Source organism: Lycorma delicatula, chromosome 3 (genome assembly GCF_047948215.1).
Source record: "Lycorma delicatula isolate Av1 chromosome 3, ASM4794821v1, whole genome shotgun sequence".
Lineage (NCBI taxonomy): Eukaryota > Metazoa > Arthropoda > Insecta > Hemiptera > Fulgoridae > Lycorma > Lycorma delicatula.
The window spans coordinates 52,063,991-52,082,916 of NC_134457.1; the positions used below are offsets into that span (position 1 = coordinate 52,063,991).

General features: G+C 27.1%; 1 protein-coding gene across 1 annotated transcript in view; it reads left to right on the top strand.

Annotated features, from left to right (window-relative positions):
* The window catches only part of Ltn1 (E3 ubiquitin-protein ligase listerin), a 101,720-nt gene that overhangs the window by 54,785 nt on the left and 28,009 nt on the right, over positions 1–18,926 (top strand). The window contains exons 13-19 of the mRNA XM_075359820.1: positions 649–1,000; positions 3,859–4,381; positions 8,320–8,438; positions 11,245–11,407; positions 11,751–11,932; positions 12,874–13,069; positions 17,297–17,456. Coding sequence (XP_075215935.1) covers positions 649–1,000; positions 3,859–4,381; positions 8,320–8,438; positions 11,245–11,407; positions 11,751–11,932; positions 12,874–13,069; positions 17,297–17,456 — 1,695 coding nt within the window. The remainder of the gene's footprint in view (positions 1–648; positions 1,001–3,858; positions 4,382–8,319; positions 8,439–11,244; positions 11,408–11,750; positions 11,933–12,873; positions 13,070–17,296; positions 17,457–18,926) is intronic.

Sequence of the window (18,926 nt, forward strand, 5' to 3'; positions counted from 1 at the left end):
TAATACTTTGATGACACTGTATGGCTCATAATGGTGGCTCAGCTGTATCAGGCAAAAGGATTTTAAGAATTACTCTCATTTCTGTAAGGCTACCTGCTGAGGCAGTTGTGCTGTACTTGTTAGAAGGAAGAATCCAAAGCAAGTTTCTGGTGGTTGCATCACCAGTTTAGTTATATTCATTGTAATGTTTTTGCATTAGTTTATTCAATATATTACTACAATTTTCTATATGATTTGTAGCAGTTGTTGAACAGTAGCTGTTCAGTGAGTCTGCTAGACTCAGGTTCAAATCCAAATAAAGGTTAATTTAATTGGTTTTCACTAACAATTTTGCTGGTTACTTTGAATGTTGGTAATAATATAACTAACTGACTGAACCCAGGCAATATCTTTACCTCAAAGAAGACTATCTAGATATTTTGTTACATCCAGCTACTTGATTTTATACTATATGTCTATAATTACTAACAGTTAAGTATGTATTATATTAATTAGGAGTTTCTAACATTCAGTTTATTTTATTTTTTTGTTACTATTATAAATTGCCTTAGTGATTTATTCTTATTCTGATTTTTAATTTATATATATATATATATATATATACAGTACATTTGGATATATTAGTTAATGATTCTTGTGTTATTTCAGGTATTTTGATAAAACATGAAACTGTTATTTCCATTTTAAAATATTTGCAAGAAACCGTGAAAAACTATGAAGATATAAAAAGTACTGTTAATATTGATATCGTAGCAGATCTTATTGCTTTGGCTTTAAACATATTTCAAGATAACATTAATGATAATTATAAAGAGAATATTATTTTGATTATTTTAGAATGTTTCAAGTTTTCCCTTATTGAAATTGTCTCCCCTTGTTTTGATAAGACTTGGCAAGATTGTGTTTCAAATTTAGCATTAATAAAAAACAAAGATTCTAATATAATAGAAAGTTTAACATTGAATTGTGCTGGTGTTATGCGGAATTTAATAAATGAAAGGTAAGGGATGAATTAACTATAAATTAATGGACATTCTTTTTAAAATGTACAGGTTTTTTTTGTTGTGAAAATTATTATTTTCTGTTGACGTTTCAAATCTTTTTTTATATTAATAATTTATTGGTTTTATTTCTGTGAAAATTATGGTTCTAAGGAATTTGTATATGAATAACACTGTTTCTTGAACCTTATTATTTACTTAGAAAAGCACAGGATACATATCCTGTACTTTGTTCTTGCAGATTACTTAGTACTTTTGTAGATTACTTAATGCTTGTATCTTGCAGATTTTAGTTAGTACTATTTATTATTAATGTTACTCTATATTTATATTTTATTTTTGTTATTATTTTGTAATGGAAATTTTTGTTTTTCATTTAAATTATCTTTTTATAATTTTAAAATTATTAGTTAATTAAATTAAACCATTGATCTATGATGCTTGAACCACTTTGTTAACCTTATTAAGTAGATTTTATTTATGCTTTCGTATTGTATCTATTTAACAACAGTCACTTATTCAGTCACTACAGAAAACTATTCTATGGCAGAATGCTTGAAATGTCTTGTTGAATGAGCTGTTTGGTGTAGTGCATTACATAAGTAAAAATAGGTCATTGTAAATAAGAGTACCTAGATTTTTTAAGACATAATTTCTCTCAAAAAGAAAAAACAATATTTCATTTTCCGAAAAATCTGACTAAAAAAAGTTTTAAATACTCTAACTTAGTTAGATGTCCAGATTGTTAGGTATCCACTTTCATCTTTGCAATGAACTGTGTTGCAGAGTCATCAAGATGCTAATTAAAGTAAAAAGAATGAAATGCATTTAGATCTCTTTGGTTATTTTAGGTTATGGTTTTGAAAAATATGCTACTGTGATGCTATTATAAGTAACATGTTATATATCTTTTCACTTTTAACTTATTTTTACTAAAGTTGATTATAGCAATGGCAATGTTCAGAAAATTTTATTTTTAATAGAGAGAAAATATTCATATATATGAAATTTGTCTAGTTAATTCCCACACTTTTTAATTAGTGAGCAGATAACACTATAACCTAGTGGGAGCATTGAAAAGTATCTAACAAAAAATGCAATTTTTTGGTAGTCATGATATTATCCTTGTTTGTATTTGTGAGACTATTAGACTCAAGGTTAAAACAATGATGTTTATACTGACAGTGCCCTCACTCTAGTCCAAATCTTTTTGGTGAAACATGAAACAAGAGTTATTTCACAATTTTCTTATTACTTTATCTAGCCGAGAAGAATTGTTATTCATTCTTCATATTAAAAATGTCATTGAAAGGTTGATGTTTTCAGTCATTTGAGTCAATAGAGTAAAATTTGCTAACATTTAGTAATTGTCCAATATCCTAATTGAACTATTCCAGAAATGCTTTGTAAAGAAAGGCCAGAATAGACAAAAAAAATTGAGAGTAATATATTCAGAGTGGAGATAACTATTTTGAAAACAATAAGGGTGAATAGAAGTTGAAAATGTTTTTATTTAAATATTTTAAGAATTTACCTGAAAAACCTCACATAATCTTAGAAAAAGGAATTGTGTACTCCTCATACACAACTCTTACTTTCCAAATGAAAAATAACTTTTTAATAAGAAAGAACTTGAATTGCATGAACATGGAAATGTATTCACCTTTTCTATATTGTACCCATTAATAAAATCTGAAAAAAATGAGAATTAAGATACTATTAATGTTTCTTCAATTTTTTTTAGTTTTAAGCTTGAGGAATGTGGTTCTCAGTGTATTCAATGATTTTTTGTACATATTTCTATTAAGTCCAGTTTGCCCTGCTTAAATCAATTTAATTTTTTAAGGATATCAATTGACTGTTGACTTCCTTTCTACTTTTCCTAAGCCAGGATACCATGTTAATACATGGTCAATATCCTTGAATATTGTATAGAATCCATAATTATAACATTTATAATCGTAAAGTCTATAAAAGATATGGCTTCATCACTTCATTTCTCTTCTGCTTAACAAGAGAGTTGAAAAAAATAATAAGCCTGTCTAAAGTTAAAATAGATTAAAACTAAAATAACTCAATTAAAAGTTATTAATTCAAATTTGTAAATTAAAATGTGTGAAATTTTGAATTCCAACTACTAATAAAAACATTTTTACATACTTTTAAGTTAGCATATTAAAAAAATCTGTTTACACTATAATAAGGGTTTTGCAGTTACAAACTGTTTTCATTTCTTCAGACTGGAAGATAAATATGATGTTTAAGTTACTAGTGGAAAACTGGTTTGAGATTTGTATTCATTTTTATGACATCAATAAATGTTTATTTCTCTGCCTATTACAATCATGTATTTCAAATACTGATGGAGAATTAAATAATTATTTTATTGTACTTATGGCCTAGTACATACTATGAATAAATTATAGGGGTCAACAGTGGATGTTTTGAAGAACTGTAGCGAGTACTATGTCACTTTTAGTTGTAAAACTACTTCTTTAAACTCAAGAAAAATTTCCCATTATAGAATAAAGGATTATGTACTGTAGTATATGATGCAGCACACCTACAAATATATTTAGTATAGTATGGATGCATATTTTTTATAATAATGTTACATTTGAATTAACACTCTAAGAAAGCCTCATCTAAATACATAACATAAAGGTTCTCCAAGGAAGTATTAATTTTTGTGTGTGTAGAATTTTTTGAGGATTTAGAATGAGCTCAGTTATTATAGGCCATCATTTATATGCTACCTATCTTTATCTTTTCTTGAAAGGTTTTTAGACCGTTATTTTTTTCTATTAGTGTGATATCATGTGAATAATAATATGTTTTTTCACATTTTTATTTTCAGATCCAGTTTAAAAATTGGAGAATTAAGGCATGCTGTACAACAATGTGTCAAGTACTTAATGTGTTTGGAAAGAAGTGAATACTGTGATGTTGAACAATTTTCTGAAATTTTTTTGAAAGAAATATTATTCCAAAATGAAAATCATTGTGTTAATTATGTTTTACAGTTATGTTATTGTGGAGAAGTGATTAAAGGAACATTAAGTCTGCCATTAATTGAACAAACACCTGATAATATAATGAAATGTCATTTTAAAGAGATATTTTCTGATGACTTGATGACAAAATTTGTGATGTCTTCATTGTTTTCTGTATTATTACTGTTAAAAATATTAGGAGTTGATCAAGAATGTTTTTCTAATGAAAGTGATTCTAAAAATATAGATAACGGTGACTGTGAGGATGATGAAAATTTAAAAGATTACGTCCTAAAAAATGTTGACTTAAATACTTACACTGTGTATTTAGCTGATTCTATTTTAAAAGTTGCAGCATCAAGTGCTTTTAAGAAATGTTTTTCAAAAGTAAGATAATTAAATTGTTGGTGGTGGATTATCCATTTATAAATAAATTTTATATGAATGTTGTCCGTCCTCTCTCTCTGTGATTGCACAGCCAAGTTTCTCAAAGTTTTTTCTTTTCTCATACCTTTTTTTCTGAAACAAGATGCTAGAGCAGATCTCAGATTTTGAATCCTATTTGTTAATAAATGTATTTTGGGAGAATAATTATTGATCAGTATAAATTTAATACATACAATGTAACAATTTTAAGAGAAAAAAACATACTATGTAGCTATTTTAAGAAAAAAAATTAATTTACTTTCATTAATTTCTTTAATTTTTGACTTTGGAAAAAATGGATAGAAGTGAAATTGGCATATTGTTTTATATATCTTCACATCTACCCATTGAAAAATAAACATTAATTTGTTATTCCATTTCAGAAATATAATTGTTTTCAGCAGTATTAGAACATCCAAGAACATTGATATAACATACTGGAAAATTGCCTTTTGTTATAACTATCACAAAAAATGATTTTTTTTCAAAATTATTGTTAAATATTGTAGAATTAATTGATAACTAAGAAAAGCAGTAAATGTACAAGTAGTCTCTTCAATAATTGAATCTGAGAAACTTGGCCCCTGCAGGAGTAAGCATATAATCCTAGCTTTAGATAAAGGCTAAATTTAAGATGTTCATTGCATACTACAAATCGAAAATTAAAAATTGTTAAGTAGCTTTGTATGAGACACACCGGGTTGTTCTAGTGGTGAACTTGTCATTCATTGCAAATCAGCTGATTTTGAAGTCAAGAGTTCTAAGGTTTTCAAATCCTAGTAAAGGCAGTTACTTTTATACGGATTTGAATACTGGTTCGTGGATACCTGTGTTTTTTATGGTTGGGTTTCAATTAACCACAAGTCTCAGGATTGGTCATCTGAGACTGTACAAGAGTACTCATAATTTACATTCATACATATCTTCCTCATTCATCCTCTTTAGTTATCATATAACTAAGTTATATAACTAAGTTATATCATATGATGGTTTCAAAAGTTGGACAGAAAAAGAAAAGTAGCTTTCGATGTTTTATTATTTTATTTATGTAAAAATAATATCATTATTATTTCATCTCTAATTTGTTTAGATAGAAAGTGTACAAACTCATACTTTTTACAGAATTTAGAGGGTAATTTATATATCTAATATATAATATTTTAATTATTATAATAACAGCAAGTCCATAATTATATTTCTACAGTATTATGTTTATAAAAAGTTAAAATGGTATGAGTATGTTAGGATATATTCCCTTCTTCAGATAGGCTGTAAAACATTAAAATATTTTGAGCAAGCCAAATTACCCATTATTCCTATAGCACTAGTTCTTTTTTGTCGCTCTGAAAGGAACTCTTACTGAAAATTAAAAAAAAAAATTGTTTTATCCAGACTGTTTCAAATTTTGTCAACTCCTGTATATTTTAAACAAAGTTGTATAGCTTTCACTATTGTTAGCTAAGGTTTCAGTTTTTTAATTTTCTCTGTCTATTCAAATAAACTCCAAGTTTTGTTAGCCAGGTTTGTCCTGTCCTTGTGAAATTTTGAAAAATTGGACACAGATATTGATTTGAATGGGGGCATGTATTGAAATAATGGTCCTGGTTTTAGTTAATTCAAAGATAATATGAAAATAAAAGCATCATAAAAATTTTCAGTAATAATTTCAAGTATATCTATAAATAATAGATAGATAGCTGACTGAAATAAAGAATTAACATAATTTTTCTGCCTACAGAAATTATGTAACAGTAAATGTTTCTATAAAATAATTGATGTCTTAAAAATATTTCCCCAAAATTTAATAAATGAAATACCAAATTAAATTTAGACCTTTCTTTTTTGCCTTTTTTTATGGTAACCATACAGTTATTTCTTAACTGAAGTGATTTGATAAGTAACAAAATATTACTTCGTGAAAAATGATAATGTAAAACAGCATGTTCTTAATTTAAGCCATACTGCCCCCTCCAATAATGAACTTATGTGGATAAATTTGTACTTTAAAACTTTTTCAAAGTTCAATAAAGAAGAAATCATTCATATTGGCTGGGTAAGAGGTTCCTGAATTTTAACAGAAAAAGAGTTCAGACATACGTACAGACTTTTGTGTATTGAGAGTGCTGGATATGAAAAGTTGTAAAATTTTAGTTTTTTTTTTTGAATAATTTACGCCCAAATGTTTCGTAAAGTAATCAAAAAAATAATAAGATTCTTATCCATTTTTCATTAAAAATACTTTTAGTAAGATATAAAGGTTGATTTTATATTCCAGTTTTAAAAGTTTAAGATTTTTTATTTTAATAAATCACTGTTACAGTGATAAATAACAACAAAAATCAAAAAGTAATTACAAAAAATTTTACTTAAAATCTAAAATCGTTGGATGACCATTTCAGTGTTTAATTAATCACCATCAATCATTACTAAGAAATAGATATTAAAAAGTAAATGAATAAAAAAGAGTTAAAGAAATGAATTATTTAGTCATTATAAATTATTTTTTTTTTAACAATGCATGTTGGATAAAGTGTAAATAACTGTCATTTTAGTCAATTCCAATCGAAAACATACAAGTTAACTTCCAACTCAGATTATCCATTTGACCTATTAAATACGCAAAATTAAACTTACAATTGCATAGCTTGGGAAAGATAAAAATCTATCCTAAAATTGCTAACTGTTTAATGTTCTAATGATTGAAAAGTAGTTTGTATTGATTGAAAGAAATTTTTAATCATTTTAAAAAAGGGCTATTAATATTCATTCCTTGTCATTTTCAATTATGAAGTTTCTACATTATTATTTATAAGTATATTTTCCAGCACCAATTCTTGTTTCATATGTAGAATTTTTAAACTTCTTGTTTCTACTAAATTAATTATGTGACCAATTTCCCAGCAGTGTTGTGCTGTATCTAATTTCTCTATTTTTCAGTATTTATAATGAGCTAAGTTTTTTTTCTGTTCAGCCTCCAGAACCACTGTAAGGTGTTACTTAGAGGGTGAATGAGGATGATATGTATGAATGTAAATGAACAGTCTTGTATAGTATCAGGTCGACCATTCCTGAGTTGTGTGGTTAATTGAAACCCAACCACAAAAGAATACCAGTATCCACAATCTAGTATTCAAATCTGTATAAAATTAACTGCCCTTACTAGGATTTAAACTTTAAAACTCAAAGTACATTTTATTCTAGTTTAATTGTTCATTTAGTTTTCTCTTCTTATCTTAAACTCCAGAATATTTTTAAAGATTTATAAGTGCCATTGTTCAACAAGTTAATCTTTGTTTAGTTTTAGTTTCACTTTTAGCTTCCTGTTGATAGAGCCCTGAGGCCGTTTCCTTAGATATATTAAAAGTAATTAGTCTGTGCTTTAATAAAAAGATACTCTGGTTGAAGTAGTTATTTAAATCTGACAAATTGAAAAGAGATTTTTGAATTTGAATATATATAATATCCATATATGAGGAAAAAAGAAATATTGTGAAAATGCACATAAATTTGATGTGTTCCCAACTATAAACACAATATATTTTTATTTCAAATTTTAGTGATGCCAGGATGCCATGCAGATTGTGCAGGATGTACAGTGATTAATATATTTGCTGTTATGTTTATGTTAGCAATTTGGATTTCAGCATTTTATTTCTAAAATATCTTATATTTTTTTTATAACTAATTGTTTATAATGTATATGTTTTTATATTTATGTTTGATATTAAGTTTCTTTAAATAAAAAATTACTTAAAAGTAATTTTTATTGTAGTTTTTTTATAACAATTTTAATCAAATGAACAGTGCTGGAAATGACAGTGGTGCTTTATTTTTTAACAACAATAATAATATAATAATGTGTTTCAATATATATTTTTTACACTCTGTTCTTGTTTCAGTCAAAACAATTTTTTGAATCCTATGAAAAGATTGAATGTTTAGAGAAGTGTACAAAAGAGTTAGTGCAAAGATTGGACAACTCTGGAAATAAAGATGTTGAACATGAGCTGATTCTTAGGTAAGGAATATGTTATGGGATTTTTTTATTGATTTTCAAAGAAAATACAGTATTACTTTCTACAGCATAGTAGAAATGGGGGTGAAAATGAATTTTCTTTTCATTTTGAGCTATGAGAAGTATGAAAATACTATTCACCTAAATTGTGGTTTCCTTATAATTTATTTATAGGCCTATGTGTAAAATTACATTTATATTACAAGTAATATATTATACACATGTAGTATACACACGCACAGACGCACAGGTAAGCAAGTTCTATATACATGTATTTTTTTTTTGTTTAATTCATTCATGACTTTTTCATTTTTTGATGAATAATGAGGTTCTTAAGATCTGAAAAGATGGAAATATTTTGAAAATAGCCTTTTGGAGAAAATGTAGTTTCAGGACATATAAAATCCTCCTTGGACTCTGCAGAAGTCATTTATTGTGCACACATAGTGATTGTGTATGTGTATGTATGCACATTTTTTATAGACTTTTTATACTATTATTTTTTCTTCTTCAGTCATTTGACTGGTTTGATGCTGCAGCTCTCCAAGATTCCCTATCTAGTGCTAGTTGTTTCATTTCGATTTACCCCTGACATCTCACATCCCTAACAATTTGTTTTATATATTCCAAACATTGCCTACCTGCACAATTTGTTCCTTCTACCAGACCCTCTTAATATTTAAGCGACTATTCCAGGATGCCTTAATATGTGGCCTATAAGTCTGTCTCTTCTTTTAACTATATTTTTCCAAATGCTTCTTTCTTCATCGATTTGTCGCAACACCTCTTCATTTCTCACTTTATCCAGCCCTCTGATTTTTAACATTCTCCTATAGCACCACATTTCAAAAGCTTCCAATCTTTTCTTCTCAGGAACTCTGATCGTCCAAGTTTCACTTCCATATAAAGCGACGCTCCAAACATATTCTTTCAAAAATCTTTTCCTGACATTTAAATTAATTTTTGATGTAAACAAATTATATTTCTGACTGAAGGCTCATTTCATCTGTGCTATTCAGCATTTTATATCACTTCTACTTCGTCCATTTTTAGTAATTCTATTTCCCAAATAACAAAATTCTTCTACCTCCATAATCTTTTCTCTTCCTATTTTCACTATCAGTGGTCCATCTTCATTATTTCTACTACATTACATTACTTTCGTTTTGTTCTTGTTTATTTTCATGCAGTAGTTCTTGCATAGGACTTATCCATGCCATTCATTGTTCCTTCTAAATCCTTTTACTCTCAGTTAGAATTACTACATCATCAGCAAATCGTATCATCTTTATCTTTTTACCTTGTTGTTACTCTGGATCTAAATTTTTCTTTAACATCATTAACTGCTAGTTCCATGTAAAGACTAAAAAGTAACAGGGATAGGGAACATCCTTGTTGGACTCCCTTTCTTATTACGGCTTCTTTCTTATGTTCTTCAATTATTACTGTTGCTGTTTGGTTCCTGTAAATGTTAGCAATTGTTCTTCTATCTCTGTATTTGAACCCTAATTTTTAAAAAATGCTGAACATTTTATTCCAGTCTATGTTATCGAATGCCTTTTCTTGGTCTATAAAAGCCAAGTATGTTGGTTTGTTTTTCTTTAATCTTCCTGCTACTATTAATCTGATGCCTAAAATTGCTTCCCTTGTCCATATACTTTTTCTGAAACCAAATTGGTCTTCTCCTAACACTTCTTCCACTCTCCACTCAATTCTTCTGTACAGAATTCTAGTTAAGATTTTTTATGCATGGCTAGTTAAGCTAATTGTTCTGTATTCTTCACATTTATCTGCTCCTGCTTTCTTTGGTATCATGACTATAACACTCTTTTTGAAGTCTGACGGAACTTCCCCTTTTTTGTAAATATTACACACCAGTTTGTATAATCTATCAATCGCTTCCTCACCTGCACTGTGCAGTAATTCTACAGGTATTCCGTCTATTCCAGGAGCCTTTCTGCCATTCAAATCTTTTAATGCTCTCTTAAATTCATATCTTAGTATTGTTTCTCCCCTTTTATCCTGTTCAACTTCCTCTCCTTCCTCTATAACACCATTTTCTATTTCATTTCCTCATGCTCTTCAATATATTCCACCCACCTATCGACTTTGCCTTTCGTATTATAAATTGGTGTACCATCTTTGTTTAACACATTATTAAATTTTAATTTATGTCCCCACAAATTTCTCCTTAATTTTCCTGTATGCTCCATCTGTTTTACCAATGTTCATTTCTCTTGCCACTTGAAAATATGTACTCGTAAAAAGTGAAACATTTGTCAGTAATTTTATGTAAATTATATATATAATATTCGAAAATGTATTATTTCATTTAATAATAAACATTTTAAGATTATCAATATTAATTACTTTAAGATTGTTAGTGAGATAAATATATTTTCAATTTTTACATTACTAGTATTATAAAGGAGTTATTTTACAATAATTTTTGAACTTAGAGATTCTAAATATATGTACAAAACAGTAGCATTTTATTTAACAATGAACATAATAATTAATATAATTGTAAAAAATATTTTTGAGAAATGCAGCTTAAAGTTTTACAAATTCATGGCTGAAAAAAAAAATATAATTTTTGTTTTCAGTCTGTAGGTTGTTTTAATCACATTCTTACATTTTTTCAAGTTTTTCTACTTACAAGAATGAGTGTGTATATTAGTACATGCATATATGTGCACTTGTACGTTAGGACAAGTGAAGCATTACATTAGTTCTCATTGCATGCAGAGAAATATTAATTTTAGTGGTAGTTTATTAATCCTAATTTCATTTTATTTAATTATTTTAGGGGATCTGGTGATGTTATTGGTGGAATTTGTGCAGAAGCATTATTTATTCTTCATAGTGATATTCTTGGTTCTGAGGATTTTAACATTGTAATTGAAAAAATAATTAATGAAAATAAACTGATATATTCACAATCTGATATATTATCAATATGGCTTCCTCAGGTAATAAGCTAATTTTTTTAAAACTAAAATTTGTAAAAATATTTTATCCCTTGCCAACAGTGTCTGGTTTGTTTTCTATAATATAAAAATTCAAGTGTATTTATTCACACATGACCATAAAAACAAATTTAATTGCTATCTGTTATTCTGAAAACTGGTACGTCAATATGTGTTAATTCCAAATGAATTAACACATATTGTACATATTTGGAATTAACGGTAGTGTACTACGAAATTAAAGAAAAAATATGTAAAATTACCTTACAATTAAATATGTAATCTTTAATCATTAAAAATCCTAAAATTGATGACGTTTTGTTTGATGAAGTTTTTTTTTGTCTAGGTTTTTGCTGCCGGAAGTGGTTTCCAGCCACTGAATAATGAGAATAGTGCAGTTCATGAACTTTCACTGCTTTGTTGTAATTTACAGAAACTAGGTTTTAAAGATAATTCTCCTTTTAAAGATGCTTGTACAGATTGGCTGGATAAAGTTTTAAAATTTGGAAAATTGCCTACATTCGAAGTGTAAGTAATTTCCTTAAAAATCAAACATTTACTTGTGGTTTATGGATAATGTGTTTATCATGAGAATTTTAAACTATAGGATAGTATGCTCAATCATTACTTTGCTCTCATATGCTCTCTGTGAATCTAGTTGATGGTCAAGTGTTAAACAACTACTTTGTATCTATTATTTTGGAGGATGCAATGTTAAACTTAATGTTGTAGTTCACTCATCTATTTATACTTACTGTTAAACTTCACAATATTCTGTTTAAGATTGTTTGTATCCAATTTTTTTGTTAGCTGTTTTTCCATTAATTACTTAAACTACATTCTTCATCTCATCATATCTAAAATATGACTGGGATCCATATCTGTTCCTATGTACGCTGTAGTCTGTTCTTGTACAATTCCGTAAGTTGATTTTGCAAGTTCTGCTTAACCATTATATGATGCCATCCCATTTCTCCGGGAGTTCTGATTTATTTTTTTACATGTTGGAGTTACTTGATTATACTTAAGGTCAACATGTTTTATCATAATAAAAATATTTTCTATTATTACAGTAATGTAATCATAATGTATTTTATAATTTGTAACCAATATATATATAGCCTTATCTAATTATATATTTCTTGATCTGATCGTTTATTTCTTTAAAAAAATTGGCAGTTTGAATAAATAATTTTTTTTATGTTAAAGAGAATGAGTAAACATAATGGTTAATTTTATAGACTGCAGTGGAAAATTTAATTGAACAGCTGAGACAAGTGGTTGAATGTGAAGAATTTTTTTATTCATAAATTTATTTGTTTCACTTTGTCACAAGTTTGATATTATTTTCTTCCCTTATTTCACTTAAAACTATGTACATTAATATTTGTTGATTATATAGATTAGATAATGTATTAAGAATAGATAATATACATGTATATATGTTAAATGTTTCTTTGTGTGTGCAGGGATTTGTCATCATGTTCATTAAATGACATTCAGTTAGCAGCAAGTATTGCTGAATTTCTTTCACTTATAATACAGAACAGTCCAGCTGATATTACAGATCACAATGGTTGGGACTTTGCTTTGATTGCTACAGCATCTTGGATTTTAAGCTTAAAAAAAACTACAACTACATCTGAAAAATACTGCACATTGCCGGTAATGAAAGATCTGATTTTTTTATAATCATTGTTGATGGCTTAGGCCATAAATCTATTCAGGAGGTGCTTTTATTAATGCTTCATTACTAACCTCAAATTATCTTTTATCCCTAACCATGCAAAAACTATACTCGCATATCCTTTATATGAAATTTACTGTTAATAGAATGTTTATTTTCTCCTTTTTTTTGTTCATAATTTGGTATCTATTGCCTCATGGTTTACATTTATTATTAACACTGTAATTTCTTTTATAAATCTCAAATGTAATCAAAAAAGTTAATCTAGATTTTTTCAAATCTGATCAATACCATTAATGTACCTTTATTTAAAATTTTAAAAAATACGAACTTACTTATAGACACTGACTAAAACTTACTTTTAGTTTATACACTGATTTTTTTTCTTTTAAATAAACTTTTTATTATGTCTTCTAAATATTATAGTTATTTGAAATAAATTAAGCAGATTTTCCTTTGATGCCCTCCAAAAATGGGTTTTTTTGGAATTTTAAACAATAAATGTTTGTACGGCTTCTTTAGAAGCAGTATGCACAATACTGTGGTCATCTTCTGATTTACTTCCTGTATATTGATGGACTTAATCTTTGCTCATCTATAATTATCTTGATCATAGATAACAAGTGAGGTGGAAGAGTTGAAATAACTATCTGTTCTTTTTCTTGTACTTCTCATAACTGTTCCTGTAAAAAAAAATGAAAATTCTAATGTAGGAATAAACTTGATATTACTCCTCTAAAAAAAATGTGTAGTATAAATAGTAAAGGCATATTAAAAAATAGCATGATAAGAGATTTAATATTTCACTAGATAGTAACATTTTGCCAAAAAACTAAATTTATACATATCTGTTGGACTTCATTGTATTATTCATTGTCAGCCAACTTATTTAGAATGTTGTAAGAAAAATACAAGAATCTTTATGACTATTCAACTTGATGTCATATTTTTGAAAAAATTTTAACATTTTCATATGTATTCTCAGATAGTTTTCTATAATATGGAATTTTTTCAAATGCTCCTAATTTTACTCTCACTGTCCATTTCAGAAGTATGGCAATCCATTATCCACAACTCTATCTGTAATCATTATTATATGGCATAGGAATAACTAAGGATTTCACACAGAATAAATAATATAAATTGAAAGATTTTTCAATTTCCTACAGTCTTGATTTTATTTTTTGTTCATTTATGATGAAAAATGGCAGAAAAACTATTTTTGTTTTTATGGCTGGTTTCTGTTCATTTTGTACAAATACAATTCTATGCAAGCTCTTTGATTTTTTGATAACTTGTGTCATAAAAAAAATTGCATTTTTAATTATAAGTTCAGAAGCTTATTTGATTTTCTACAATTTATTTTTTTATTTTCCTTCTGCAGTGAAATTTAATGGAATAGACTATTTTTTACAAGACTGATTTTTCTCTTTTTACTTAACTAAAGTTTCAAACTTGCTTTTTTATTCATTAACTAAACACTTAGAAAAAATCTAAAATTGAAACTGGAGACGGACTAATAAACATGCTTCATAAAAAAAATGATTGATAACTTTTGTTAGAAGTTAGAATAAATGAAAATTTTTTGTGCACAAATAGAATATAAAGAATATCAAAATTACAAGAGAAGCTACTGGATGTCATTCTCTTCAACTTTTTTCTTCTTTGACTTTTGAGAGAATTGGAAGGCTAGCTTGTCGCTAGCATCCCCATCTTTGAAAAATTAATTTTCTGATAATTAACTTAGCAGATGAACATGTAGCAAACAATTGAGACGGTTAAAAATTAATTTTTCAGAACTGGAGTAACTTGGATTTATTAAAAATAATATTAGTAGTATTGTAATTAATAATAGTATCATAATTTGTGCATTGATTCATGCAGTTATTGTGTAATTAATGCTTGATTAAATATGTATATATATATATTTATGATGTTCCAACTGTTAACGGTATTAAAATTATCATAATTATTCATATGAAAATTAAGAAGAAAAAAACAAAGAATTATTAAATAAAGCAAGTACTGCTATACAGTAGTTGTTAAAAAAATTGTCAATTTTATGTTCATATGAATGATAGTTCCTTATGATTATATTTTGAAAGCTGCCATTAAACCAGTTATTACAAAAATACATTCCAGTAAATATATTAGAATAATAACAACCCAATGTTACACTTTAAAATTTATATCTGGTATTTCCTAGCCAGGCTTCATAATTTCCACTTTGTTGAATTTTATGTGGAGTGATAGCTTTACATTCAGAGTTCTCGGGTTCAATTCCCAGCCAGACTTGGCATTTTTCATATTAGAAAATATCCACACTATATTTCCACACACAATCCTTCAAGTTTATAATTGAAATCATTTAAGATCCCAACTGCCAGGCAAATTGTACATAAATAAAGAAGATTGAATTTAATGCCAGAATTGTTAAATTTTTTTAAAACCAAGAAATGGATATCCAGATATTTTATTTTTGCTTGTATATTCTTATACAGCAGTCTAGATGGTAAATAAAGCTTTCCATTGATGTGATGAAACTGTACTTTAATGAACCATTTTCATTTTAACAAGTTTATTAATAGAGAGAAATTTAGCATATTCTGTGAGACCATTTTTCAGCCCGCTTTCATCTAATATTCATTTCAGTAGAAAAGTAATAACAAGCAAGCATGAAAAAATTTAGTATAACTATTTTAATTCTGTGTTATGAACAGTAAGGTGCTATTCAGTTGAACAGTAAGGTTCCTTTTTTTGCATTAATTTTTTTATGCAGTTGAACTCATAAAAATTATACCAAACAGAAAGTTGTTTTTAGTGCAAGAGCCTTATAGCATGCAGATCATATGAGAAATAGGTAGGGGTACTACACAGATAATAAAGAAACTGTGTTTGTATTTGGTTAATGGATCAAAAAAATAAATGTTGAACAATTCATTGATTTAAGAATGAATGATTGAAGAAATAGTAATGTAAATAAAATAACTTCAAAATTTAATTCAAATCAATTGAAGTTTATTTACTTATCCCAGAAATAACATGGTGATGACAAATTATAGTTTTTTTGATTTTAGGTGAATTTTATAGCAAATTAAACATATTAAACATGATCAAGATTCAAACCCAGAAACAATATGAAATATTGCAGTTCATCCAGATCATTAAATAAATTCCTTTTAAATAAAATAAATAGAAGGAAGTATTTACTTCTTTTACATCAATTGTAGAAAAATTCCCATTTTAATCTTGTAAGGACATCACAGTCGCTGTGTTCAAAGGGCATCCTCATTGTAGAATCAAAAGTCCACTTTTCTATTTATTGATGTATTTAATAGTTAAATCACATATTCTGTGTATAAGTAATCTTTAAACAATTTCAACACATTCAGATTTTGATTTAGTTGGCAAATAAGAGATATACACATTATGGTTGGTATAACATTCTCATCAAAATACTCACATTCAAGTGTGTGTGTTTTGGTATTCTTATTTACAAATATAGACAAGCAACATCCAATTTAAAATCATTACTTTTTCATAGAGAATACATACAGAATCATATATGATCCTTCCTGTGTAAGTAATGCTCCATGAAATTGATCTTGGAACCATTATGGTTAATACATTTTTAAATAAAATACTAAAATTGCATTTTATGTTTTGTTGAAACATTTATGGTGATCTCCCTATCTGTGTTCCACTGAAATTGGATGTTTGAATTCTAACATGTAAATCTGGCTTAATACTATGCTGTTACATAATAAAGTTTGTAAATCAGGAAAAATTATTGAAATTTAAAAAAAAATGCTGATTGGCATAATTTTGGAAAAAACTTAAATATTTAAAATGAAGTTTGTTTAGAAAATGAGTTTGAATTTTAATAATATTCTTGTCAACTCATTATGCATATGTAACTTAGACAAACACTTAAGTATAGTTTTGAAGTTACCAAATCCATATTCTTAACACCAAAAATCATGCTGTCAGGATTCATTAGCAACAGTAAGGCAGGAATTTTTAATTAAGAAGTGTACACTGTTTGTTAATAAGAATTTCAACATATGTGATCTTACCCATTAATATGATATTTTTTATTTGCCCTCCAATGATTTACTTTATTGATATTGTATGTCACACCTTCTAACCGGCAATAATTACTTTTAAATATAAAATTATATATGTATATTTTCTTCATATTTCAGATCTTACAGTTACTGAATTCTGTTTGTCATTTGTTTAAATCAATTTCAAATCATATGTCATTAGTAGAAGTTGATGGTTCTCAGTTGAAGACTGAATGGAATGATGTATTCTTAACAGATGTGAACAAAAGTTTTATTGATGTGTGGGTAAATATTGCTGGTATGTAATATAATGTAGGTTTCTTGTAATTTTTAAGTATAAGAGCAAATGTATTAAATTAAAATTTTGCTAGACATACCCATCAAAGTAAAAAAAAAAAACTAGAAAAAATATACACCACATGAAAGGCAATTTTATTTTATTTTTATTTGCAAAACATGTTTGGCTTTTTATTTTCCACGTTCCATAATTAATGTTATGGAATAATCTATAGGTTCAAGCATTGGCATTATTTCAAAAAGGTAACATTTAACAGCTTCCAGATGTGTTTTTAATGCAAGCAGAAAACATTTTATATTTATAAGAATTTGAAATTTTTAATATTGATAATGAAAGTTTTGTTATTTTTTATGGTCACTAAAATCTTACGGCAGTAGGATTTTATCTTGTCCGGATAAATGAAATGATGAGACACAAAATATCTGTTAATATTTTGCTAAAGTCTTGAAAGTGAAAGCAGAGTTTTAACTTTGTGTCAACATTCTTTAACTGTATGAATGTTAAACATGTTGGTTGTTGAATTTCTTTAGTTTCTGATTGAACTTTACTTAAGTTTAACTGGTAAGATATTAAATTTATGATTCATTCACCTTTTTTTATTCGGAATCCAGAATTTATTTTAACTTTGTTGGTTGTTGAATTTCTTTAGTTTCTGATTGAACTTTACTTAAGTTTAACTGGTAAGATATTAAATTTATGATTCATTCACCTTTTTTTATTCGGAATCCAGAATTTATTTTAACTTATTAAGTATAAATATTGTTAAGTATATTTTTATTTTAACGCTTTATTTATTCTTAAATAATAATCTGCAATTAATTTATGTATGTTGGTGCTTATTTATCTATATCTATAAAATATAATGTCCCAAGTTGACTCATAATCATCGCCCAGCAAAAATGACTGAAGATAAATTGATGAAAATATATATACATGTTCTTACAGTGTAAGTGCATAATAAGAAAGGGTTTTTTTTAATTCTGAGTTTAAATAGTTGAAATGGGCTAATTAAATTTTATTATTTTTTTTATTTCTCTGTACTAACTGAAGTCATCATCAACTTGATTTTAGGTGTTTGTAATCTTCATGTCAGTATCTATAAACTAGTTTCTTTGATTTTTTTATATTCGCTCTTGAAAGGAGTAAAGAAAGGTTAAAAACATTTTGAAAAATAATTGCAATTCTTTCCCATTTCCAACTACTCTAAACAAGATATTCACTTGATTTGGGCTTGCAAATACTGTTCAGATAAATTACTTAAAATCATTTTCAGATTATTTTGATTTTTAAGAGGTGCAACTGTGTATAGTAGCCACTGTCACTGTTACTGTTCGTGTGACATGACTGGCTGCTTCTGTCTCTGGTTACTTGACAAAAAGAAAGAGAGAGAGAGAAATGAAGCACTGTCACCTCCTAATGGTGTTTGTCAGGTAGCCTATGAACTGGGCATGAAGGATGGGTGTTTACCCA